Raw genomic sequence first — 26,578 nt, 5'->3', positions numbered from 1 at the left:
CCATTTTAGCCAGCAGTTGAGCAAATAGCTGTTTGAGAGTACTTTGTCATATTTACTCTGATGAGAATGGTGTGAGTTTAACTCTCAGGTGTAATCAGGATTCCTTCAGCCTCTGAGCTATTATGATAATTGCCTGCAGGATATACTGTATAGCTGCGTTTATGTGATTGTGTGGACTCGGAAATGAGGGGAAAGTGTCTGTCAGTGTGTCAAACTCATGCTGAGAGCTGACGTAAAGCCTGGCTCACACTGTGCGATGTTTAAGAATAACGATTAACGATTGTAGTTTGTCAGACTAAACTCTCTCAGGTCACACTATGAGATTTCTTGTCATTATAATTTTTTCTTTCTGTCTTTCAAAATGTTTGCATAAAAAAGCAGGAATGACAGGATAGATGTGTATTAGAAAAGGGAAGGAAATACAGTGCTCAACATAAGTTAGTACACCTTATTTTGTAAATGATCATTTTTATACATGTCCCATTGAATATAGGACATATATATTTTGGTGCATTTGGACAAAACTGATTTATTAAACAGATATATTTATTAAAATAATATTTTGGTCAGCCAACATATTAAGAAATATGAAGAGAATACATTTAAATTCGTGCAAAATATAGGAAGAAAAATTACAAACTACAAAATTTCAACAAAATAAAAAAAAATAAAATAAAAAATATTTAATATTATGTTAAACATAAATTTGGGTGTACTAATCATGGACTTTTATCATAAGTTATTTTGTTAGATTAGCTCTAGATTTAGCTTCAATACTGACTATGCACAAATATAATTTTGTAAAGCATCTTATAGAAAATATTAATTTAAATGAGAGATTTCTGAGGGGTGTATTATAGGGGTCAGCTTCTCCATCAAAGGATGTCACTTCCTTTGAGTCATAGGGGTCTATTTTAACGATCTAGGCGCAAAGTCTAAAGCGTTAATAGGCGTTAAAAGGGTGCAATAGCATTAAGGGCATATCCGAATCCACTTTTGCTATTTTAAGGACGGAAAAATAGGCTTTGCGCCACAGCGCATGGTCTAACAGGGTTGTGCTTATTCTGGTAATGAGTTATGGGTGTATTTTAAGTATAATGTGCATTAAACCAATCAGAGTCTTATCTCTCATTCCCTTTAAGAGTCAGTTGCGTCGCTCCAAGGTGCATTTGCTATTTACATGGCGGACTTTGTAAGTGAAAAAACTGAACGCTTCACTAGCGAGAACTATTTAATAGAGCATCTGCAACGCAAGGATAAAGAATGAGCCTCCTCCAATTGGCCTCTTTCACTTTCTCTTTCTCTCTTTCGTGGATAAGAAAACTGTTGTATGCACAGATATCCATTAGCCTACATAATTAATTTTGTTTGTTAAGCGCAAATATTTGTTTAAAAACTCTTTCTAAGTTCAGTTCTAATTTCCAGCAAACTAATAAATTAACAATAATAACAAAGTATGGTCAAAAAAACTATGTTATATCCAAACACACATGCTATGCCCCATATGGTCCAAAACCTGACAGGAGGACAAATCTAAGCTTGTTTTTATTCAAACAAATATAAATATGGATTTAAACAATACTACTAATAATAACAACATTATACAAAAGCAAATTGTCATGAATAAACTTTAAAAAAAAAAGCCCCCCGAGATGAAGAATTTTTGTAATATTTTATTCATTTGTAAAGATATTTGCGTATTGCTGTACATCCTGTTTGTATTAAGCAATGTGCAAGTGAGGCGCACAACTAACCTGCTTTCAGTCAGTCTTCTGCAAAGTCTATTTTAGTTCCTCAAAATAGTAATGCGCCTTAACACACCTTTTTTCTAGACTCGAACACCCATGAGTCCACAAAGTGGCGCAAATTATTTGGCTATTTAAACAACGTAGCACAAAATGGGAAAATTAAGGTTGCGTTGGTCTAAAAATAGCAACACGTCAGGGCAAGCACGTCTTGCGCCTCATTGTGTCGAGTGTATGACAGGATGCATAGTCTTAAAGGTGTATTGCACGCATATTGAGATAAATTTAACGCAAATATGACTGGACTGACCAAAACATGGAGACAATTGTCTATGTATTTGTATTATATATTTGTAGTATTTATTTGTAGAATTTAATTTATAATTTCATGTTTTCAATCAATTGATGTGAATGAGAACAACTTACACTGCTAATTCTCAAGTTTTTTTTTCTAAATTACAGTTTTTAGCATAACAAAACTATTAAAGCTGTATGTTCAATTGAGCTGAGGACAAGGACAGTGACAGGGTTTGTATATTTGTAAAGTGTTTTTAATTAAGAACAAAAATCTGAGAACCAAATGAATGACATATTCCTTTACAGAACAGCTCCCATAAATCTACCATTTGTCCATTTTAGACATTTGTGGCATGAAATACCTTTTATTCACTGTATTTATGTTTTTATTTCAGGGACAGATAATGTACGTTTCTAGTAGAATGTCCCACAAAATATTTAACCATTTAAAACAATTATTTTAAGGCTTGGGCTATTTTACGCCAACCAGTCACAATATGTATTCCAACCCCCATTAATCCTCACAGTGCTGCATTCTAAACATAGGAACATCTGTCGTAATGTCAGATTAAACGACAATAAAGACGCACCAAACACAAAAGAAAACATAACTTCTTGAAACCTTTATTATACCACATTCTGCAATTATACCTCACAGTAAACATAAACTAACTGTAATTTTGCTTGCAGTGTACCGCAGTAGTGAACCTGAAAAAAAAAAACATTTTCCCCGTGGTGGTTTGAAATTGATTCTGTGATCAGATTCTGCGTACCTCTTGCTACTTGGTTTGACGCTCGTGGCAGCTGAAATCATACTGCTGGAAAGTGTCTGAAATCTTCTGATTCCGCCAGAACTTCAGCGACAATCTGATCGCAATGGCCATTAAACGGCTGTTGGTGAACATGCCAAACCTACAATCAAAGATCACAGATTTTAGCCTTGGATTTCAGAAATCTTTTAGGATTTTCCAAATTTGTCTCAGATGACCAAATCATGGTTGAAATTGCACAGTGTGAGCAGAGTTTGAGAGATTATTTGTAGGAATATATATATTTTTTTAGTGCTACAGGTTATTGTTGCTGACATTTTGATCAATAGTCCAGGTTAAAATGTAGGGATATAACGATTCACTGTGAGTTGGTTGAAAATCGATTAAAATATGTGATGATTCAAACCGGTACAAATGTTGAATGACTCACGATACATTTTATGAATAGAGAGGGCGCTGTGTTTACAGGCGCAAACTCGCTTTAGCTGCACACCAGCAGCGAGCAAGGGGTAGGGCGGCAGAGTGAAATGACAGCGGTGAGGTGCCCCCAACAAACACACAGTGTGTGCAAATACTGCAAAAAGACATTTACTTACACTAACAGAACGGTGAATATGATGCAGCACAGTGAAAAAACAACTGTCACAGATGTCTATATGCAAAAAGCCATTAATAGGCCAAACCATGCTGACTGAAGGATTGGCAGCTCCGCTTGCTCCGATGAGTGTTACGGAGATCATACGGTGCATCGGTGTTTACATAGCAAAAGTGTGAAGAGGTTTTTCAGACTGAAAGAGAAAGCTGTGCTTTTACAGAACCAGGTATTAGATTGTTGCTTTTTACCCTCTCTTTTCAATTTAGTTTATGCATGTTTTAATAATTTGCTTGTTATATCGCATATTATAATCAGTATTTAATGTCAGTGGCCAAACCCCGGGAGCAGAGGACCACATCTCTACACACTGCTCTCTGGTTTAGGAAAGGCTTTCCTCTCCACACCCACCATCTCAGTCCACAGTGAAAGAGTTTTCTCATCAGCAGGGGACATTGTAAATGTGCACAGATCTCAACTTGCTGTATGCCAGAAAACATAAATATTCTGATATCCCAGAAATATTCTAAAATCCCAGCACAGTTACAGTTGTAGTTTGTTTGTATTAAGTTTGTATTGTACATTTTTTTGTAATGTAGCTGCACAGTCAAAGTTTTAGTTTGTTTATATGAAAGAGTCTTATTTAGTTTGTATTATTCATTTTTGGTTTAAAATTCCAATTTAGTTATTGCAGAAAATATTTTATTTTGTAAAAAAAAAAAAAAAGTGCAGCATTTGAGAAAAAAAGAAAGGGCTTTTCGCCTAAAATTTGTCTCAAATAATTTTGTTTAAAAAAAATCGTGACTTAATCGTGAATCATGAGATTAGTATCGTGAATCGTATCGAATTGTGAGTCAGGTGAATCATTACACCCCTATTAAAATGTAGTCATGCTAGATCTGCACGAATAATAAAAGGCTTTTTTTTTTCAGTAAAGCTGGTTCTGTAATCAGCTGTAAATCTCAAAGCACGTGTTTTCAGATGGAGCAGCTTTTACTACACAGAGCGATAGTTTACTGATTAGCTACACAAATAAAATACAGACGATTTAATAATCGCAATCCTGAAATCGACAGCTGTTTGCAAAGTAAATATGATAGAATGTGATTGTCAAATTTGAAGTTTGCAACATCAATACTGTTATTGAACTAAACTAAGCCAACTTTGCTTTAAAGTACACGTGAAATCAAAAATAACATTGATTGTGTTAGCTCACATTGCTAATTTTGAGGTGAACAATTCATCTGTGCATGTCATTAAGAAAAGAAATTGCTTGCCCTTGTAATCTTTCATTGAAATCTGAAAATGCACTTGTTTGTTTTCGCTTAAATTCTCCGATTACGTCTGTCTGAGGTATTGGGTGTGACTATAATACTGTCATTTTTGACAGCACTATGACAACAAACCGAAATAGTAAAGTGGAGGCATCTGTTAGGTTGTAGTAACTCTCACGAAACCCTTTTCCCGATCTTTCTGAATGAAATGCCTACTTTGCTCGCAGAAGCAGCCACGTCCACTGTTTCTCATTGAATAATTAGTTTCTCTAGGAACTGCGTCACAATATGAAAAACAAAATAATGGTTGCAGCTTTCAGTTCATGTGGACTTTAAGCTCAATAATGACACTGTTTTTTTAGAAATGTATTGAACTTGTTACTTACTGTAGCTGATGAACTCGGTTATTGAACAGAACTGAATCAACACCAATCCAACTTGAGCTAAATAATGACTGTTGTCTTAATATGTAGTTTCTTGTTGTTGAAGTTTATCATTGTTTTTGTTTTGCCTGTTATTTCAAAAGTTGTATTGAAACACTTTGTATTAAATGACTCAACAAATATGTCTGTTACTATGTATGACCTGCAGGGCTGTAAAGTTCTCCGCCAAACTCATGGGACAAGCCATGGCCAAGAGAGTTAAAGCCACCATCTTATTCGCCACAGAAACTGGGAAGTCGCAAGACTATGCAAAAACGCTCTGTGAGATTTTCAAGCATGCGTTTGATGCCAAGGTAAGAACGACAGGCCTATTGAAACATAACAGATTGACATCTGCGCTCAATTCTTGAAGCCATTCCCAACTTCTATTCATCCTACATGAAAGCCACCAGTGGATTTACACGTAGGCATTGATGTAAGCAAAGCATATTGGTTTAAGATACCCTAATTTTTCTCAAGCAAAATCTATCTTCCAGTTTGCACAAGATAAGCCATTTCCACATCAAAGCGCGCAATGCTAAAGCTTTCACAAATGTGCCTTTTCCCACAATATCTGTTCTTTCAGTGCCATAAAATGACAAGAATTGATGCACTCGCGCATTGAGCTGAAGGTTAAGATACGATCAAATTACACTCGAAGCTACATGACGTATGAAACAAGCGTATTGACACGATCAAGTATTTAGCCTTGGGAGAGCAGTTAAAAGTTATTTTTATAATCTGGCAGAATAATCAATCTCGTTCACGTGCGCTTGTTATTACTCGATTTACATGCAGATGCAGCTTCTGTTACTTTCCGCATGTCCTGAAGGCGTTTGCCCTGCCATACGCACTGATGCGTCTTTTCTGTTAATTGTATCATGCCGCATTAGCTGCTCGTTGTGCGCCGTACAAACTGTTCATTACTGCTACACCCCTTTTGGCGGTACGTCAGGATCTAGAGGTTATGTGCCTCCCATTCTTGATGCACATCGAGTGTGATTTTTCACACTCAAATAAAACTGCCTGAAATCTCCTCGAAAGCTGAGCTATCTGACCAAACTTTTGCTCCTGGCCACCAAATGAGATGGAAAAACCACATCAACATGGTCATTTCTTGAGGAGGAAGTGTTACGTACATTCACACAAATAGCACTAGTAACTAGATTACATGCTCTCTGGTGCAATGGGGCCAGATTTCTGACCCAAGCAAAAAGGTTCACCGATCCACAAGTTATGGTTTATTGTTTGGGTTTTTATCACTAGGGTTGTACAATAATGGAAAACACTGATATTGCAAAATTTGCTTTTACCATCCATCCATCCATCCATCCATCCATCCATCCATCCATCCATCCTTCCTTCCTTCCTTTCTTCCTTCCGATGTGAATACAATTTCAACAGATTACTTTAATAGCTCTATTTGTAAATAAACTCACCGGCCACTTTATTAGATAGACCTTACTAGTACCGGGTTGGACTTTTGCCTTCAGAACTGCCTTAATCCATTGTGGCATAGATTCAACAAGGTACTGGAAATATTCCTCAGAGATTTTGGTCCATATTAACATGATAGCATCACGCAGTTGCTGCAAGTTTGTCGGATGCACATCTCCTGTTCCACCACATCCCAAATGTCATCTATTGGATTGAGATCTGGTGACTGTTTGAGTACAGTGAACTCATTGTCGAGACCAGGCAACATTTTTCCAATCTTCTATTGTCCAATTTTAGTGAGCCTGTGTGATTTGTAGCCATTCAGAGATGCTCTTCTGCATACCTTGGTTGTAACGAGTGGTTATTTGAGTGACTGTTGCCTTTGTAACAGCTCAAACCAGTCTGGCCATTCTCCTCTGTCCTCAGACATCAACAAGGCATGTGTGCCTACAGAACTGCCACTCGCTGGATATTTTATCTTTTTCGGACCATTCTCTGTAAACCCTAGAAATGGTTGTCTTAAATCACCTTTCTTCTCCATTCTAATGCTCTGTTTGAACTGCATCTACATTCTACATGTCTACATGCCTAAATGCATGGAGTTGCTGTCATGTGATTGGCTGATTAGAAATTTCCGTTAACGTGCAGTTGGACAGATGTACCTAATAAAGTGGCCGGTGAGTGTAATTCATAATCTTAGATTGATTAAGAGTATTTTGTATTGAGTATTGAGTTAATCTGCATGATAAACGAAATGCAAGCATAGTTAAATACAACAGGGCAAATATACAACTGAAATAAACTTTGCTTTATGGGTTTCTGGGGAGTCTAGCAGTAATCAGGTACCGAAATTGAATAATTTAATATAACACTCTAGATTTCATTGTTTTTATAATTATATGCAATTAATATTCAAGCTATAAACGCTTAATTTATTGTGTCCAAATGGCTTAAATTAGCTTGAAATGCTTACACAGTCACAGGCCTTAAACAAATACAAATAATAAACTTTCACTCAAAGGTTAAAGTTTGAAATGGCTCCACAATGTTCTGAACTGTAATGTCTGCTCAACTATGATCCCAACTTACAGATTCTGTGATGTGACTATTGCGGGTTCGCACATTGCAAAATCAATTGTATTATAATAATAATAATAATAATAATAATAATATTAATCATTTTATTTAAAACCCCTTTTAAAAAGCTCAAGGTCACTGTAAAACATAGATATATACAATATATGTGTACAATTATACAATAAAAACCAATAAACCAACAGTATAAAATATAGAAGATATTGCGATATGAATATATTTTCACAATTTGACTTTATCGCCATATATATATATATATATATATATATATATATATATATATATATATATATATATATATATATATATATATATATATATATATGGAAAGAATTCATAGTTTTACAACGATTGGGATGATTTTTTTGAGAAGTGCATCTGCATAATACAATATATTAAGGTACATCATTTAAGTAACCAGATGTAAAATAACTCTATATACTGTAGTCTTCATTTCAAAAATAATTAAACACAATTAATTTTGTTGAAGCGGCTAACATTATAATTTCTTGTGCCCAAATGGTTTGAATTGCCTTTAAATCTTAGTTACTGGCCTTAAAAACACATCCAGACTATTACTTAATAATAATAAAACTTTCACACTGTTATATTATAAGGGGCAATGCGGTGGCTGGGTCAGTTGGCGTTTCTGTGTGGAGTTTGCATGTTCTCCCCGCGTTCGCGTGGGTCTCTTCCGTGTGCTCCGGTTTCCCCCACAGTTCAAAGACGTGGTACAGGTGAATTGGGTAGGCTAAATTGTCCATAGTTTGAGTGTGTATGGATGTTTCCCAGAAATGGGTTGCAGCTGGAAGGGCATCCGCTGCGTAAAACATGTGCTGGATAAGTTGCTAGTTCATTCCGCTGTGGCAACCCCGGATTAATAAAGAGACTAAGGCGAAAAGAATATGAATGAATGAATATTAGATTATCGTTTAACTTCAGAATGACTTCACAAAACACATGTTCTGAAATGGGTTTCCTGGTTAATTATAATCTCATTTTAACATTGTAGATCCTGTGATGTAACTATTGCAGATTTGCACATTACAATATCAATGCTGAAATTATATATTTTGCAGCCCTAATACATAAAATGCAAAATTTCTGAGTTATGATTGTGCAACATTATTTTCAGTGCTCCATTTATCCAAATGACAAATACCAAAATTATTCATTCGTTCATTTTCCTTTGGCCACAGCAGAATGAACCACAGCCTATGCCACCATATGTTTTACACAGCGGATGCACTTCTAGCTGCAACCCAGTATTGAGAGACACCCATACACACTCATTAACTCACTACGGACAATTTTGTTTATTCAATTGACCTATAGCGTATGTCTTGGGACTGTGGGGGAAACCGGAGCACCTGGAGGAAACCCACGCCAACATGGGGAGAACATGCAAACTCCGTACAGAAATGCCAACTGACCCAGCCGAGGCTCGAACCAGCAACCTTCTTGCTGTGAGGCGACAGTGCTAAGCCACTGCTGCCCTGTACCAACATTACAACACCAAAATTTTTTTCCTTGACTTTTATAGCTGTAATTTCTTGTTTCATATCTTACATGTCTATAATAAAAAGAGACAAAACACAGTAGTACTAAAAAAACAATGAAGTTTTCTAACAGCAGTAATATCATGTGCATTCAGCAGCACCAATGAACAGTGCATTGTGTTGTTCATCTCCGGCAGGTGATGTCCATGGATGAATACGACACAGTGGATCTGGAGCACGAGACACTTGTTATAGTGGTGACAAGCACATTCGGCAACGGTGACCCTCCTGAAAATGGAGAGGTGAGTTATTAATGTATGAGTTTGCTTTAGCACACTAGTGTTCGATTGAGCACATCAATCATCTCCTTCAGCTTTGAATCAAAGTGTCAACACTTCACAACACAACAAAACATGCTCTCCCTGAAGATAAAGGACTTCACACGTAACTAGTTTTTGGGATTTATAACTTTTGATGTTGTACCTTAAAAATATTGACACTTGATTTTTTTTTTTTTAATTTTAATATAAAAAATTGCTACAGCTTTAATTAAATCACAATATGCACGCTTGTCTTAGTTTCGTCATTTGCAAAACTGATTTAGTGGTTTACTGGTTTAGTCAGGACAGTTAAAGAGCCCCTATTATGGGTTTTTGAAAATGACCTTCCATGTAGTGTGTAACACAGCTCTATGTGAAGGCAAATATCCAGCTAAGGCTTAAATCTGAAAGTGTACAGTGTTTAAAACTATTGATTCATCTATTAAAGAGTCGACTCATAGTGCTTCAAATGAATCGTCTTGATAAGGAGTATTTGCCGTTTCATGTAACGTCGATATGAAACTTAAGCGCTGCCCAATTGTTTCGCATGCAAACCTGGGAAATTTGAAACCTGCGGCCCCGCCCACAAACACTGTAGCAAAGAAAAAGAGGAAGACAAACGCTGTCCCGGTTGAATCAAGTCAAGAATACGCTGTGCTCAGCTGGATATTATTGGAAGTGTGAGAGGAAAGTTAGTGTTATTTTCTCTACCCAAAGAAGAAACCGTGAAGAGACAGTGCTTGAGGTTTATTTTTGCAAAAAATACCTCAGCACTATAGCTCAGCCTGTGCTGTGTTTCTGTCAACTTTCTGACAAGTGCTTCAGCAATCTACACGCTTACAACGGGGGATTCGTCGGTCGTTTGTTAAAGGAAGGATCAGAAAAGACTATTGATGTACGAGACTTTGACCGAGCTTGACAGGAACTTTATCAGTACATGGATCATGGATAAGTTTCTTCCTCCATTTCACAAGTGTAAGTAAGTGCGATTAAAATGGCTGCCTCCTTGTTTTCTCTAGCTTGCAAATTATGTATTTAATTGTGTTTTGTTACTTGTAGCTGCTTGTACTGTATCTGGTTAACTCTTTATATTCTCATATCGCGTCTAATGCCACGTTGAAAATGCGACGTGTGCCACATTGTTTACGGATTTAAATGCGTTTGTGAGCTCGTGTTCCACTGCCGTTTGTCGTTGCTATGGCCACCATCAGCTGTTCTTACACACGTGTAGCAGTCAAGATTCAAAATAGTTCAGCTTTTGCCACTGTGTGGATTAATACTCAATGTGTGTCATGGTTAAGAATGGAGCAATATGCTGGTGTTTAACTGCACTGCTTTAATGCATTCCTGCATTGGGCTCACATGAAGCGTGTTTCGGGCGGCCGCTGCAATTGGATCCTATATCAAGGCTGGCAACCAGGGGGTTTCACAGACCATACCAAAATGCTGAGGACCAGGCGGTGGTTGAAATTACGTTTAATATAAAAATAAAAAAAAAAAAAAATGGGTGGGTGGCTGGAGATGGGTCTGAAATACGGCAGACTACCGGGAAAAACAGGAGTGTTGGCAGGTATGCTCACATATACACTATGCACTCTGACTGCTTCAAAATTGTCGATATGCCGTGCTCAGCATTTCACTGTCTTGCTGTCGACCAATTGCAACAGGGTGTCATCGGCCAATCAGCGCAGATTAGCTTCGCGCTAAGAAGGGGTTTGTGAACAAATGAATCGCTGAACGAATCATATGAGAGTCGCTGGGATAATTAGGTAAAAATAAATGCATATTATAAGACAATGAAAGTGTTTTTTGACCTTGCATGCATTAGAGACCTTTGACCTTTTGCCTGTTATTAGAGACCCTTAAAACCAAAATATGACCCATTTTAATGTATAATAGGGGCTCTTTAAGATGTTTCACTTTTACAGTATATGTATGATCAATATAACACAAGTAGCAGTGTGATGTGGCTGTATATCGACACTGGTAGGAGGCGTGCGTTGCCTTAGTGTCCCACCAGCAACACTATACAGCCACATTGCAGAGCTATGAGTGTATTATTGCGTTTATGCAACAGTTTGACGGCATAATAATGTTTATAAAAGAGATAATCAAACACGGAGAGTCTCAACATCCCTTTGTATGAGGAATTACTTTCTTCCAGCAATTATTCACATCTGCGGCTGACCGTCAGAACAGCAGAAACCGTTGCTAATTCACAAACATCACTTAAGGGCTAGTATTTGAATGATTCTCTAGCATAATGTTTAAAGTGATGACAAAAGTCATTTTTGCTCACACTTTAAGATTATAAGGCTGAACAGAATACAACAGAATACAATCGACTGAGACCATCAATTTTGTGATTCACAATGATTTGTTGTTGTAGTTTGCAATTTCTGCTGAGAAAATGCTGTTTTTCTTACCTAAGGACTTATGTGGTCTTTGTCTCCATCTTGTGGCAGATTGTCAACCATCACTTTCTTTGGTCTGCTCAGACAGGCTTATGGCGGCCGATGCACTAAAATTATAAATATTTTAAAATAGGCATTATCCTTATAAATAAACTCAAATACAGGCTAATGGCCACCGACGCGCTGTCTCTCAGAAATTTTTATATTTTAAAATAGGCACTATCCTTATAAATAAACTGAAGGGTTGGAATCTAAACAACTACATTCTCGACTAAAAAATCCTCAAAAGTATATTATGTTGCAATATTTGTCAAACTGTAGTGTCCTCTACTTGTCGCTCTAAGATGAAGAGGCTGGACGAGTGCTATTTTTTGGAGAATATAGCTTGGCTTTTTACAGTGTATAGCCAATCAGATTCAAGAACCAGTGAGAACTGTATTATATAAATATACTAGTGTGCAGTATACTAGTATACAAGATACTAGTGTGCAGTGTTAAGTGCAATATAAAGGCTTAACTTGGTAATTAGGCAAATCATTAACGATGGTTTGTTCTGTAGACAGTCAAAAAAAATATTGCTTAAAGGGGTTAATAATACTGACCTTCAGTTTTGTTTTGTTTTTTTATGAAAAACTGCTTTCATTCTAGCCAAAATAAAACAAATAAGACTTTTTCCAGAAGACAAACTATTATCAGACATACTGTGAAAAATTTTCGGCATATTTGTATTGACTATATTTGTCGTGAGAGCACATGAACCGAACCGTCACACCCGTATCATGACTGTTCGGTAGTAAAACATGTACCAATACACCACTAATGGGCTCAAATATTTATTGATGAGGAAATTAGTGAATTGTGTTTCTGAATTGTGTTTCTGAATTAGTGATTGTGAACATGCGTAGGAGGCCAAGTAACTTACTTTGTCCTCTTTTACATGCTGCAGAAATTTGGTGCTGCACTGATGGAGATGAGACATCCCACCACCAGCGTAGAAGACAGAAAGTGAGTGGAGAGGCAAACCAGGGATTTTTCCATCTCGTCTTCCCACCCATCTGCTTTCACATAATTGATTTTCTTTTTTTTTTCTTTCAGTGTTTCGGTTTAGACACCTACACAAGTCTTAGCATATATGCAACAGGCACTCATGTTAATGCATAAGATGCTTTTTTTTTGGTCTTGTCTGCACAGTCAGACCATTCACAAAAAGAAATCTGTCTCTGTTTCTCTCTCTCAGGACGTACAAGGTGCGATTTAACAGCGTTTCTTCATATTCAGACACCCGCAAATCCTCCAGCGATGAACCTGAATCTAAAGCCAACTTCGAGAGCACTGGACCGCTTGCTAATGTCAGGTACTGAATGCACGTTTGTAGACTTTTGGAAGAATATAAAACTGCTCAAACATTTGAGGGTCATCTCTAAATATCTTCCTAAAAAAAGGGCTTAATTCAAAACCTAAAAGCAACAATAAAATATTTTTTAAGTTGATTAATTTGTTGGTTTATTTTATTATATTATATATTACATACACAAAAATATATAAAATATAAAAATATGAAAAACTAATATATAGAAAATAATATTCATATCGCAACCTGACAAAACTTCTAGTTGATCATTTGGTATCAGAAGTGGCTTACTGTATATGAGAGGCCTGTAGATTACGCTTATTTTACCAAAATAAAATATGATCAAGCCTTGATTTTAAATAATTTAATTAGGACAGTAAGGTCTGACTTTACTTAGACAAAAGTCTTGTCACTTAACAGAAATAATGTACAGTATAGAATATAAAGTCATGCAGTGGAAAAAGAACGAATATTGTGTTTGACTTCCATGAGCTTGGAGGACTGCATCCATACATCTCTGCAATGACTCCAATAACTTATTAATAAAGTCATCTGGAATGGCAAAGAAAGCGTTCTTGCAGGACTCCCAGAGTTCAACAAGATTCTTTGGATTCATCTTCAATGCCCCCTCCTTCATCTTACCCCAGACATGCTCAATAATGTTCATGTCTGGTGACTAGACTGGCCAATCCTGGAGCACCTTGACCTTCTTTGCTTTTAAGAACTTTAATGTGGAGGCTGAAGTATGAGGAGTGCTATTCTGCTGAAGAATTTGCCCTCTCCAGTGGTTTGTAATGTAATGGGCAGCACAAATATCTTGATATCTCAGGTTGTTGATGTTACCATCCACTCCGCAGATCTCTTGCATACCCCCATACTGAATGTAACCCTAAACCATGATTTTTCCTTCACCAAACTTGACTGATGACTGAGAGAATCTTTGGTCCATGTGGATTCCAGCAGGTCTTATGCAGTATTTGTGATGATTGGGATGCAGTTCAACAGATGATTCATTGGAAAAATCTACCTTCTGCCAATTTTCCAAATGATCATCTAGAAGTCGTTATTATTTGTTGCTCTTACAACTGAGATCGATGACAAGACTTTTATCAGGAAGTATATGTATCGCAGAAAAACTAAAAATCACAGTGTCTGTTTTTTCCAATATCATGCGATTTTAAAACATTAATTTCTTAAATACTATAAAATTGTAATTGTAACATTTGAATGATTGATTTGAATTGAAAGTCAACAGTTCTTTATGCTAAATAGATTTAAGAAGAAAAAAATGACACATTATTGTTTGGCAGCCAGTGGTTGAACTAGGTATTGCATACCTGGATCAAAACAAATGCAAGCGAAGGTTGCCGGATTCTCACGATCAAGCCTAAAAGCTGATTTAATTTTTTTTTTTTTTATTAAAGCAATGGCATGCGATAGAAGGAATATTTTCCACATTAAAAGTTTTTGTTCTAACCAACACCTCAAATTAATAAGCTTGCAGATGAATAACAGAAAACTTTGACAATGATCACCTCATGAACACCTCGTGCTTTATTCAGTGTTAAATTCTAACAATGTGAGTTTGAATGCTATTTTACTAGACATTTATTGCCATACTACTGAAAGCAGCAGCAGATAGTTCACCTGAAAATAAAATAAAACATTTGAAATTGAACTTTAGATCAGTATTAAATAGTATTAATCAGATTATAAACCTTACCATTTCGTGAGTGCATATTCTGTGCTTCTGATTGGCTGTAATTAAATTTCTGTCATGTTTCGTCTGGTGCAAACAGCCAAATTGCACTGCAAATCTCATCACGCAGCGTGTTGTTAGGACACAGGGTTACAATGTAACCTGCTCAGCTAATGTTTACGCTCGTAATAATCATATTATTTGCTCCTTAATAACCTCATGTGGAACTCTGAATCTGCGTCTCATTTCAGAGTCTGCTACTGTTCACCGGAGGTGGCATTTCAGTCACGGATGCATACTTCGAAAGCCTTTCTAAATGAATAAATACACGCTTTTCCAACAAGGCAACCTTGGGTGCTAAAATATAATTAGCTAAAGTGGCATGGGTTAAAAGAACCTAAACAAAAACAGCGTTCCTGAACGTAGCGCGCATTTTCAAAGCTGAATATCTGACATTGTTTTTCAGATAAACAAGAATTTTCACTTAGCATGTTTCTCAAATATCTGCAATCATATTATGGTATTTTTATGTTTTAGGAGAGTCAAAACTTACATTACTTACATGCAGCACCTTGTTCCAAAGTGTTCCAAAAATAGGAATAAATTTAGTTTTTTGGACATTTAGGAGCATTTTAAGACCATAAAGATTTTAAGCTAGCTATCAATTGATCAATAAAAGTACAATTCACATGATAAATACATAAATGCATGATAGAAAAAGGTAATGTTTGCATTTCAGCAATTAAGCAAGTCTTTATGCAAAATATATTTGCTTATCATGAAAAAAACTCAATAAATATTCAGTCAAAAAATACAAATATTTGCCTATTCTCTTAATTTCTCTTGCAGTTTTTTATTTTATTTAAATTTTTGGTAACTTTGACTTGTTTTTATACTATTCTTCTATGTCTCTATTTAGTCCCTCTGGCTTAAATTGAAGTTCTTCAAAACTACAAACACAAAAAGCCAAAGAACATTTGAAAGTTCAGTTTTGAAAAGAAATTCCATTCTAAAGCAATCAACCCAAATTTCACACTCATACTTTTTATTGCATATCGGCTTTGACTTGCGAGCATTACACGTATGCGTATGCATGCTTGCGTAACATCCTCTCTGTCCTTGAATTTTAGTTTTAATAGTTTTAGGATCAAAGCTCACAGCCTCTGGCCTGATGTCCACAGCCGTCCCACTCTCGTAATGCGCTTGGTTTTCTGTATATATGCGCTGCATGTGGTGTTGTTTGTGTTTCATGCACTTTTGAGTGTTGTTTTTTTTCAGCTCTCGGTTTCTCTCATGCAGATTCTCAGTGTTTGGCCTTGGCTCTCGGGCATACCCACACTTCTGTGCGTTTGCCCACGCAGTGGACACGCTGTTCGAGGAGCTTGGCGGGGAACGAATCCTGCGCATGGGGGAAGGAGACGAACTCTGCGGCCAGGAGGAATCCTTCAGAACGTGGGCTAAGAAGGTCTTTAAGGTATCGCCCTCAGAGAATAGTGGGCTGCAGTCACTACTTGGCATGCTGTAAAATATATATTTTATTTGTGGATTAGGTTAATTCAGTTTTAGGAATAACAATTATTTTTATTTTATTTAATTTTCATATTACTTAGATATTTTTTTTATTATTTTTTAACATTATATTTATGTTTTAGCTCATGATACATAATATTTTTCAGTTTTCAGTCCTACTTTGTACACTGTAAAAATATTTTTTTGTGGATTATTTTATTAAGCAATAATTACGTTTGGTGTTGTCAGATTTATTTATTTATTTTGTATTCATTTTATTTTCCAGCATTATTTCATGGTTTAGCTCATAATATATCATCCATCATGTGTTTTCAGTCCTACTTTGCACACTGTAAAATGCAGTCATTAAGTTTGGTCAGATATGTTTAGTCAAAGGAATAATCTTTTTTATTTCATTTTTTATTTGATTTTATTTCCAGCATTATATTTATGCTGATGATATTAAGCAGTCATTAAGTTGGTATAGTCAGGTTAATTTAGTTTCAGGAATATAATTATTTTTATTTTATTTTGATATTTTATTTTTATTTGTATTTTATTTTTCCAGCATTATATTTATTTTAGTTTTTGGTTTAGCTCATGCTGTATTATACATCATGAGTTTTCAGTCCTACTTTGCACACTGTAAAAGTCATTTTATTTGTGGAATAATTATTTTAATATGCAGTCATTAAGTTTGGTCAGATATGTTTAGTCATAGGAATAATCTTTGTTTTATATTATTTTATTTTTTATTTTTTATTTTATTTCTCAGCATTAAATTCATGGTTTAGCTCATGATATTGAGCAGTCATTAAGTTGGTATAATCAGGTTAATTCAGTTTTAGGAATATAAATATTTTTATTTCATTTTCTTTTCTTTTTCTTTTCTTTTCTTTTCTTTCTCTTTTCTTTTCTTTTCTTTTCTCTTTTCTTTTCTCCTTTTCTTTTCTTTTCTCTTTTCTTTTCTTTTCTCCTTTTCTTTTCTTTTCTTTTCTTTTTCTTTTCTTTTTTCTTTTCTTTTCTTTTCTTTTCTTTTTCTTTTTCTTTTCTTTTCTTTTCTTTTCTTATCCAGCATTATATTTATGGTTTAGCTCATGATATTAAGCAGTCATTAAGTTGGTATAGTCAGGTTAATTCAGGTTTAGTAATATTTTTGTTTTGTTTTGTTTATTTTTGGTTTTGTTAAATTTAGTTTCGTTTCTTTTTCTTTTCTTTTCTTTTTTCTTTTCTTTTCTTATCCAGCATTATATTTATGGTTTAGCTCATAATGCTTAATACATAGTTATTGTGAGTTTTCAGTCACTGCTTTGCACACTGTAATTGTGTAAAATTATTTTATTTTGTGCATTCATTCTTTTATTAAGCCATTAAGGAATTGCTTAATAAAAGAATAATACATTTCTAGCAAATATTTTGCTTTAGTTTACCATAGTTTAGTTTATTTTCCAGCATTATATTTATGGTTTTGCTCAACATACAAAATATATACAGTTGAAGTCAAATGCTGTTTAACAGAGCAAGGAAATTTTCACAGAATGTCTGATAATATTTTTTCTTCTGGAGAAAGTCTTATTTGTTTTATTTTGGCTAGAATAAAAGCAGTGTTAATTTTTTTTAAAAACATTTTAAGGTCAAATTGTTAGCCCCTTTAGGCTATATATTTTTCAATCTACAGTCTACATCTATAGTCCACAGTCGATCTACAGTCTACAGAACAAACCATCTTTAAACAATATCTTTAAATAACTTGCCTAATTACCCTAACCTGCCCAGTTAACCTAATTAACCTAGTTAAGCCTTTAAATGTAACTTTAGGCTGTATAGAAGTGTCTAGAAAAATGTCTAATAAAATATTACTAAGATACAATAAATCAGTTATTAGAAATGAGTTATTAAAACTATTATATTTAGAAATGTGTTGAAAAAATCTTCTCTCCATTAAACAGAAATAGGGGAAAAAATAAACCAGGGCTAATAATTCAGGGGTTTCTAATCATAATAGTTTTAATAACTCATTTCTAATAACTGATTTATTTTATCTTTGCCATGATGACAGTAAATTTGACTAGATGTTTTTCAAGACACTTCTATACAGCTTAAAGTGACATTTAAAGGTTTAACTAGGTTAATTAGGTTAACTAGGCAGGTTAGGGTAATAAGGCAAGTTACTGTTTAAAGATGGATTGCTCTGTTGACTATCGAAAAAAATATATAGCTTAAAGGCTAATAATTTTGACCTTTAAAATGTTTTTTTTATTATTATTATTAAAAACCGCTTTTATTTTAGCCTAAATAAAACAAATAAGACTTTCTCCAGAAGAAAAAAATATTATCAGACATGCTGTGAAAATTTCCTGAATCTGTTAATCATCATTTGGGAAATATAAAAAAAAAAAAAAAAAATCTAAGTGGCGCTAATAATGTTGACTTCAACTGTATATTTGAGAAAATGTCAATTTAATATCTAGATATAAAATCTATATGTATATGATACAACGTGTATAAAAATGTAAATGTCTATGCTTAAGTTTTGTATGGTTGTGTTTTTATGCATGTGTAATACATATAATAAATGTCAAAACAAACTTTTATTTTAAATGTGATTAATCATGATTAAACTTTGCCCAGCATTATATGGTTTAGCGTATGAGACATCATGCATAGTTAACAGGAGTTATCATGCAAAGAATGAGTATTGATCCTAGTTTTTAAATCCTTTTTTATGCCAGGCTGCATGTGACGTTTTTTGTGTCGGTGACGATGTTAACATCGAGAAAGCAAACGATTCCCTGATTAGTAACGATCGAAGCTGGAAGAAAAGCAAGTTCCGGATGACATACACGGCTGAAGCACCAACGCTAACGCAAGGTACACGACCGCTGCAATACCTTTCATTCATCAATGCATGACTCATCATTTCAGAAAGCCAATAAGCTTTTATCAAATTAAATGATACTTAAAGTCCTTCTCCTGTGAATGGCAATGCTTTTTTTCCCATTCACTTCAAATTTATGATGCATAGCAACTGACTCTTGAAGACGCTGCCATTTTAGTGGCTCATTAGTTTGGCACGGATTGTCTCAGCTCTGTGTTAACATTACCCGGAGGATTGTAAACACTTCCTTATTCAATTAGCGAAAGTGTAAACAATGCATTCATGGCTTTTAAGTCTCATTTTCTAAGTCGCAGCGTTGCATCTAAAGTCCTCGAAATGATCTTGAAATGGGTGGTTTGGCTCCATTGTGAGTTTTATAGCAAATCAAGACGTGTGGCCGCTAAATTGCCTTTTGTTTTTTTTATATAGTCTAATTTCACACTGAACATTTTAATTGTTGATTGTGTGTGTGTGCGTGCACGTGTGTGTGTGTGTGTGTGTGTGTGTGTGTGTGTGTGTGTGTGTGTGTGTGTGTGTGTGTGTGCGTGTGTGCTTTGTCTACCAACAGCGCTTTACAGCATCCATAAGAAGAAAGTTTATGGGGCCAAAGTCATGCAGAGACAGAACCTACAAAGTGCCAGATCAAAGTATGTTTCTGCTGATGTTCTATGGAGTTTTGTTGATTTATATTTTCACTGAAGTCTGTTACATTTAAATAGAAAAAGTCAGGGGCGATTTTAGGATTTTTATTTTAGAGGGGCTCAGCTCCTTGTAAAGTAAAAAAAAAAAAAAAAAAAAATATATATATATATATATATATATATATATATATATATATATATATATATATATATATATATATATATATATATATATATATATATGAAGCCTAATATTACATTGATAATTAGTAAATGAATAGTAATACACTTAAAAATGTCTGTTTAATATGGGTTGTATACGAGTATTCCACTGTATTACATAGACAGGCACAGCCATTTGAGTTCTGAATAATCCACCTGTTTACTGTAAAAACCACTTTCTATATTCCAGTGCATTTTTGTTTCCATGTATTAATAAACAAACTGACACTTTTCTAATTAAATGACATATAAATATGTATTTTTAAAATTACAGGCTAATTCACATATTTCACGATCTGAATGATAATAATAAATAAGAAGTATTTTTTTTAATGCTAGACAACACTTGATGCTTCTAACTTTGTCAGTGACTCGGTGATGAGAATGTACTCATTTCAACTGTCACTGTGTTTAATTCTTTCTGTGTAAGACTGTATGGTATAGTTAATGCCACACGAACTGTAAAGGGTTTAATATTGGTAGTTTATTTGAAATAAAAATAGCGAAATGTTTGTTAAGAGTTACATTTTTCGCTGGAAGAAACAGCTGTGATGATGAGGTGAACGCTGAGAAAACCCGACTACATGGCATTGGGATACGGGTGATACAAGTTTATCTATATCAAAGAACGGCAAATAAGCAGATATTATAACAATTTATCAATAATCACACACCTTGTTCTCTCGCTGTCCACGGCTGTGGTTTGCTGATCAAATGAAAAACAAAAAACGTGGAGGAGCCGAATTCTGCCGCTGTTTTCATATCAAATTTAAAGGGGACGGAGGCGATAATTTAGCATACAGTTTATCCCAAAAGTTTTAGTGGGGCTGAGTAGAAATACAGGGGGGCTACAGCCCCCTTAAAATAGGCCTAGCAACGCCCATGGAGCAAGTTCTTACGTAAATGGGTCATAAACCCATGTTTTTTGGGAACATTTAATGTAAATGTGTTATTTTATATTGTTGGACGCCCAGGAATGTTGTTTATTGTTTATAAGAATAAACAAAATAAAAGAAACTTGTAGGTAACTGATTGTCGATAACCTTAAAATGATTTAATACCTTATTTTTACCCTGCTACTGTTCAGTTTGACTATTCTGTCAAAAGTAGCCAGTTGATAGTTTTCAGTCACGTGATCTGTGCGAAAACTAGCAGACAAAAAAACAAAACAATGGGCCATAATGGCAGCTACACTGGGAACTTAAAGCAGCACAACATTTCCATTTATTTCATGCCAAAAATATTTGGATTACATATCACTAGAACAAAACAGACAAACTGTAAATTGTGAGCACTTGCAACCCATATTTTGCACACACAGCCATTTTTCAAACCCGTCATTTAAAACCCTCATGTCCCTGTCAGAACTCCAGTTTGCAAAGTTTACATTTATCTTGTGGATATTCCTCAGTGATTTAGTCATTGGTGATGGTGTTATAGTATATATTTGTGTCATTTATATTTGGTGTCATTTTCTATTGCTTAGACTAATATTTGCTTGTAGAGAAAATCTATTTCTGCTATTTCCACTTCAACTTTGCATTTCAATTTACACTTTATTTGCGCTCAACCTGCAAATTAGAATAGAAACTGTACAAAAATCATACAAACGTACTGACAGAGGTATTTTAGATTGTTATGGCTCAATTTAGCACAAATCCATAAATTTCTCCTTTCTGGCCGTTCTTTCTATGATGGAATTTCTGTAGAAGCGCAGCTCAAGCATATCTCCTAGTTAGTTAGTAACACCTTATCTTATTGCACAATGATTATCCAGCTTTTTTGCTAAAAATAAAGGAAAAATCACTCAGCCTGTGACTTAGCGGTCAGGAGGCGATAGCAATGTTTTGCCTGCTGTGGGGCGTTCTATCAATATTATCAATCGCTGATGCTATTGTCCATTTGATTTTGTGTATCAGTTAGTTTTTTGTTAGTGGTAATTGGATACAAGATGCAACAATGTGCTCTATTGAATAACTGTGAATTGGAAAGGTGTACTGCTTGGTTTGACAGATGTGCTGGTATAATATCCCGATTTATAAGTATAACACCCCCCACCCCCAATTTTTACATTTATTTTATTTATTTTTTACTTGTTAGGACGTTTTAGGTTTTTTAATAGGGTTGGAAATAATAGTTTTGTATTGATAATTGTCTTTCTGAATAATTATTCTGTAACTTTTGCAAAACCTTTTTTTGTAATCTCCACCTCTTTAACATTGCCACGTTTTCTGTCCTCCTGTCTATCAGCCGTTTGACGATTTTTGTTCGTCTTGATGCAAACAACCACGAGAGCCTAAAATACTTGCCTGGAGACCATTTAGGTGTTTTCCCTGGCAACAATGAAGATCTTGTTACCACTCTTATTGAGAAACTGGAGGATGCGCCGCCTGTCAATCAAATTGTGAAAGTGGAGTTCTTGGAGGAAAGAAACACAGCTCTAGGTAACTGTCAAAAACTTTTATATATTTCATTCTTCTTATAAAAACATGCACATATCTGAAACCAATTCAATATGAAGATTGTCTTTCAAAAATCTGCTTTGGGATCTTAATGGAAATGACAGAATTGACATCAAATGAATGAAATGGCAAACCAGATGAAATAAGAATAAGAAGAGAGATGTGATGCTTCTTATACTGTGTCCGTACAATGTCTTATACTATGTCCGTATAAGTCTGGCAAACCCCCTCAAACATTATTTTGAATTCACGCCTGTGAACACCCATGAGAGGTTTTCTCTGTATGCAATTTTCTGCCGAACAGTCTGTTCATCAGGTGTTCTGGTGTTTGTGATAAGCTAAAGATCAGGGTAACCTGGTCCACAGTGATGAACAGGTCACATTTACTGGAAACTGAGCTAGCGTTCACTCATAACACTTACTAAAAATGACCATAATGACTGTAAGAATGGGATTTAACCATAGCGGTTCGAACTGTAGTTCTGCTGAATGACCAAAAATGTTATCAGTATGATAATCTTAAATCTGCAATCTTATACTAAAACGAAAAAATAAGTGTGGTTATAATAGCTAAAATATGTGGTAGAGTGTCGCTATAATGTGATTGTATTGTATTGCAATATGGAGCAATTGAGTGTTAAATTAAATCAAAGATAATTCACAAAATACTTGAAAATGAAATGATTTAATGACAATAATTATCTACAACTGAATTAGTTACAAAATAACTGTATGAAATTATGAAACATATAACATTAATTGTACCCAACTTGAATGTAATGAACATTTTTAGACACACAGAGTAAGAGTAAGGCCCAAAGAGAGGCCAGATAGCAGGTGAGCCTGAAAAGAAAGACACAAGAGCAGAAAAGACCTGGGGTGTGTTTACAAAAACCATCGTTAGCCAACTAAACTCTCAAGTTCCGTTGTGACAAACATAGTTCGTTGATTTAACGTTTCCCAGATCCGTCGTTCCAACGAACATTCGTAAACTGCGTCACAATCTTGTGCGCTTGGAACTACACCTCTGGAGCTGTAGTTAGAAACATAAGCCCCTTTCACACAGTGATACCGGTAAATATCCTGAAAATTACTGGAACTTTACCGGTAAATTCGTAAAAGCGCTGTTCACACAGGTGAGGAAGTTCCGGAATTTTTATGGAAAAGACCATTCACACATCTATTCCAAATTAAGGGTAAATTCTGACATCATTAACCAGAAATGAGCTCTATAAGGCAGCTCTTGTATTTGTAAACATATTTATTAATATTTTAATAAATTTATTAGTATTTTCAAAAAGGGCCTGTTCACACATACAGACCTTTCCGGAAAATTGCCGGTAATTTTCCAGAAAGGTCTGCATGTGTGAAAAGGGCTATAATTCCTGGCTGTGTTCTATTCCCAGTTATCCCCCTATGGCCTATTCGTTTAGAACATTCTAACATTTAAACTTGGAATAATTTTTTTAAAAAGCATTAAAGTCATCTCTCTTAGGTGTAATTTGCTTTTAAAGTATTTTTACAGTTCAGTTTTAGCAATCTTCATGTTTACAATTGCACTCCCTTCGCAGTGCACTTTGAAAATATTAATGTCATTTTGAATACAGCCGAGCGAAATTTATGTTACATCGCCAAAGCTAGTATATTGTTTTACAGTCATTGCTCCAAAGCTTATGAAAGCAATAACATTTCTGCAGAGTTTTGCATGTGTCACATTGTAAAAAAATCAAAAGATTTTATATGCGTTTCGGAAGTAATTTATTCCTAGCTTTAAACATAAATTGTGCCGTTTTAAATTTAACCAAATCATTGAACTTAAGTATCTTCAATTTTGAAAATAAAGGATTTGTATGCTCCAAATACCCCACATTTTGTATCAGTCTGATTACTTTTTTCTGCATTGTATAAGGATCGTATGTTAGATTTATATGTATTCCCCCAAATTTCAACACAATAACTCATATATGGAAACGTTTGTGTTATATAATACAGTGTGTTATATAATACATACATTGATTTATTGTCCAGGATAATTCTTGCTTTATACACTATTGCTACAGTTTTTACTAATCTTTAAATCACATTATTTATTTGCGGTTCCCAACTAATTATATGGTCCAATACACCAAGACACAAAACACCAAGAAACTTAATTGCATAAACACTTTCTATAACTTCATTGTCTATTTTTAAATCTAGATTATGACTACTTTTTAACTATAAGAAACTTTGCAAGTACATGTCAACTTACACTAACCCTAACCCCAACCTAACAGTCTACTTATAATCTAATGAGAATTAGTTGGCATGTAGATGCAGTGTAACTTAATTCAACAAACAGACCATCAAAATAAAGTGTGACCATTATTAATAGTTATTAAGGTAGTAGTTAGGTTTAGGTATTGGGTAGGATTAGGAATGTAGAATAAGGTCATGCAGAATATGTACTTTATAAGTACTAATAAACAGCTAATATCTTAATAATAAGCAGGTAATAAACCACTAATTAATAGCACAAACAGATACATTACAAGGAAAACATGACATGATCAAAAGGATTTTGCTTCAATTAGAAATCCAGCATTCTGTTGACAATGTGTTTGCATGTAACAAATCTATTTAAATCCCATGTAAATCCAATTATCTTTCATTGTAAGGTATTAATAATAGGCTAAGCTTCCAAAGTTATCAGTATGGTATGCTTATAAACACTCACTGTAATATGTGCAAGCAGAGTTGCATTTGTGTTTGCATTTGCAGTTGTAAAACATTGCTTTTGTGATTGCTTCGTGTATTGTAATGTAATGTAATATCCAGAGATATTTCTAAAAAAAAAACTTGTTTGTCCTTTGATGACTTAATAATATGGATACAATGAAGGAGAAAGGCAGAGTTCAAATGCAAGAGCTGTGAAACAAGATAAATAACATTATGTAATTAATAAAATTCCTCAACAGAGAACAAACAGAATGAAATGGCTTAAATGGGGAAATGGGAGCATGCCTCAAACATGAGATTAAACCCTCATAAACTCACAGGCCACTTTATTAGGTACACCTGTACAACTGCTAGTTAGCGCAAATTTATAATCAGCCAATCACATGGCAGCAACTCCATGCATTTAGGCATGTAAACATGATCAAGGTGATTTGCTGCAGTTCAAACCGAGCATCAGAATGGGGAAGAAAGGTGACTTGAGTGACTTTAACATGGTGTGGTTGTTGGCACCAGACGGGCTGGTCTGAGTATTTCAGAAACTGCTGATCTACTGGCCAGACTGCTTTGAGCTGATAAAAAGGCAACAGTAACTCAAATAACTACTTGTACAACCGAGGTATGCAGAAAAGTATCTCTGAACACAAAACACGTCCAACCTTGAGGCGGATGGGCTACAGCAGCCGAAGACCACACTGAGTGCCACTCCTGTCAGCTAAGAACAGGAAACTGAAGCTACAGTTCAAACAGGCTCATCAAAATTGGACAAAAGAAGATTGGCGAAATGTTACCTGGTCTGATGAGTCTCGATTTTCCTGCTTTGACGTTCGGATGGTAGGGTCAGAATTTGGCATCAACAACATGAAAGCATGGATTTATCCTGCCTTTTATCAATGGTTAAGGCTGCTGGTGGTGTAATGGTGGGCTTTGGGCCCAGTAGTACCAACTGAGCATCGTGTCAATGCCACAGCCTACCTGAGTATTGTTGCTGACCATGTCCATCGCTTTATGACCACAGTGTACCCATCTTCTGATGGCTACTTCCAGCAGGATAACACTCCATGTCATAAAGCGTGAATCATCTCAGACTGATTTCTTGAACATGACAATGAGTTCCCTGTACTCAAATGACCTCCACAGTCACCATAACTCAATCCAATAGAGCATCTTTGGAAGGTGGTGGAATGGGAGATTCGCATCATGGATATGTAGCCGACAAACCTGCTGAAGCTGCGT

The 26,578-nt window shown here is 35.1% G+C and overlaps 1 protein-coding gene across 2 annotated transcripts in view; it reads left to right on the top strand.

The window, feature by feature from the left end:
• nos1 (nitric oxide synthase 1 (neuronal)) overlaps window positions 1-26,578 on the top strand; it is a 141,801-nt gene that overhangs the window by 80,565 nt on the left and 34,658 nt on the right. For both annotated transcript variants that reach the window (XM_056457385.1, XM_056457386.1), the window contains exons 14-21: window positions 5,270-5,414; window positions 9,329-9,433; window positions 12,812-12,870; window positions 13,103-13,219; window positions 16,215-16,389; window positions 19,157-19,295; window positions 19,871-19,949; window positions 22,416-22,609. In XM_056457385.1, coding sequence (XP_056313360.1) covers window positions 5,270-5,414; window positions 9,329-9,433; window positions 12,812-12,870; window positions 13,103-13,219; window positions 16,215-16,389; window positions 19,157-19,295; window positions 19,871-19,949; window positions 22,416-22,609 — 1,013 coding nt within the window. The remainder of the gene's footprint in view (window positions 1-5,269; window positions 5,415-9,328; window positions 9,434-12,811; window positions 12,871-13,102; window positions 13,220-16,214; window positions 16,390-19,156; window positions 19,296-19,870; window positions 19,950-22,415; window positions 22,610-26,578) is intronic.

Source organism: Danio aesculapii, chromosome 5 (assembly GCF_903798145.1).
Source record: "Danio aesculapii chromosome 5, fDanAes4.1, whole genome shotgun sequence".
Taxonomy (NCBI): Eukaryota; Metazoa; Chordata; class Actinopteri; order Cypriniformes; family Danionidae; genus Danio; species Danio aesculapii.
The sequence above is the reverse complement of the archived record's forward strand: the minus strand, read 5'-3'. Positions and strand labels throughout refer to the sequence as shown.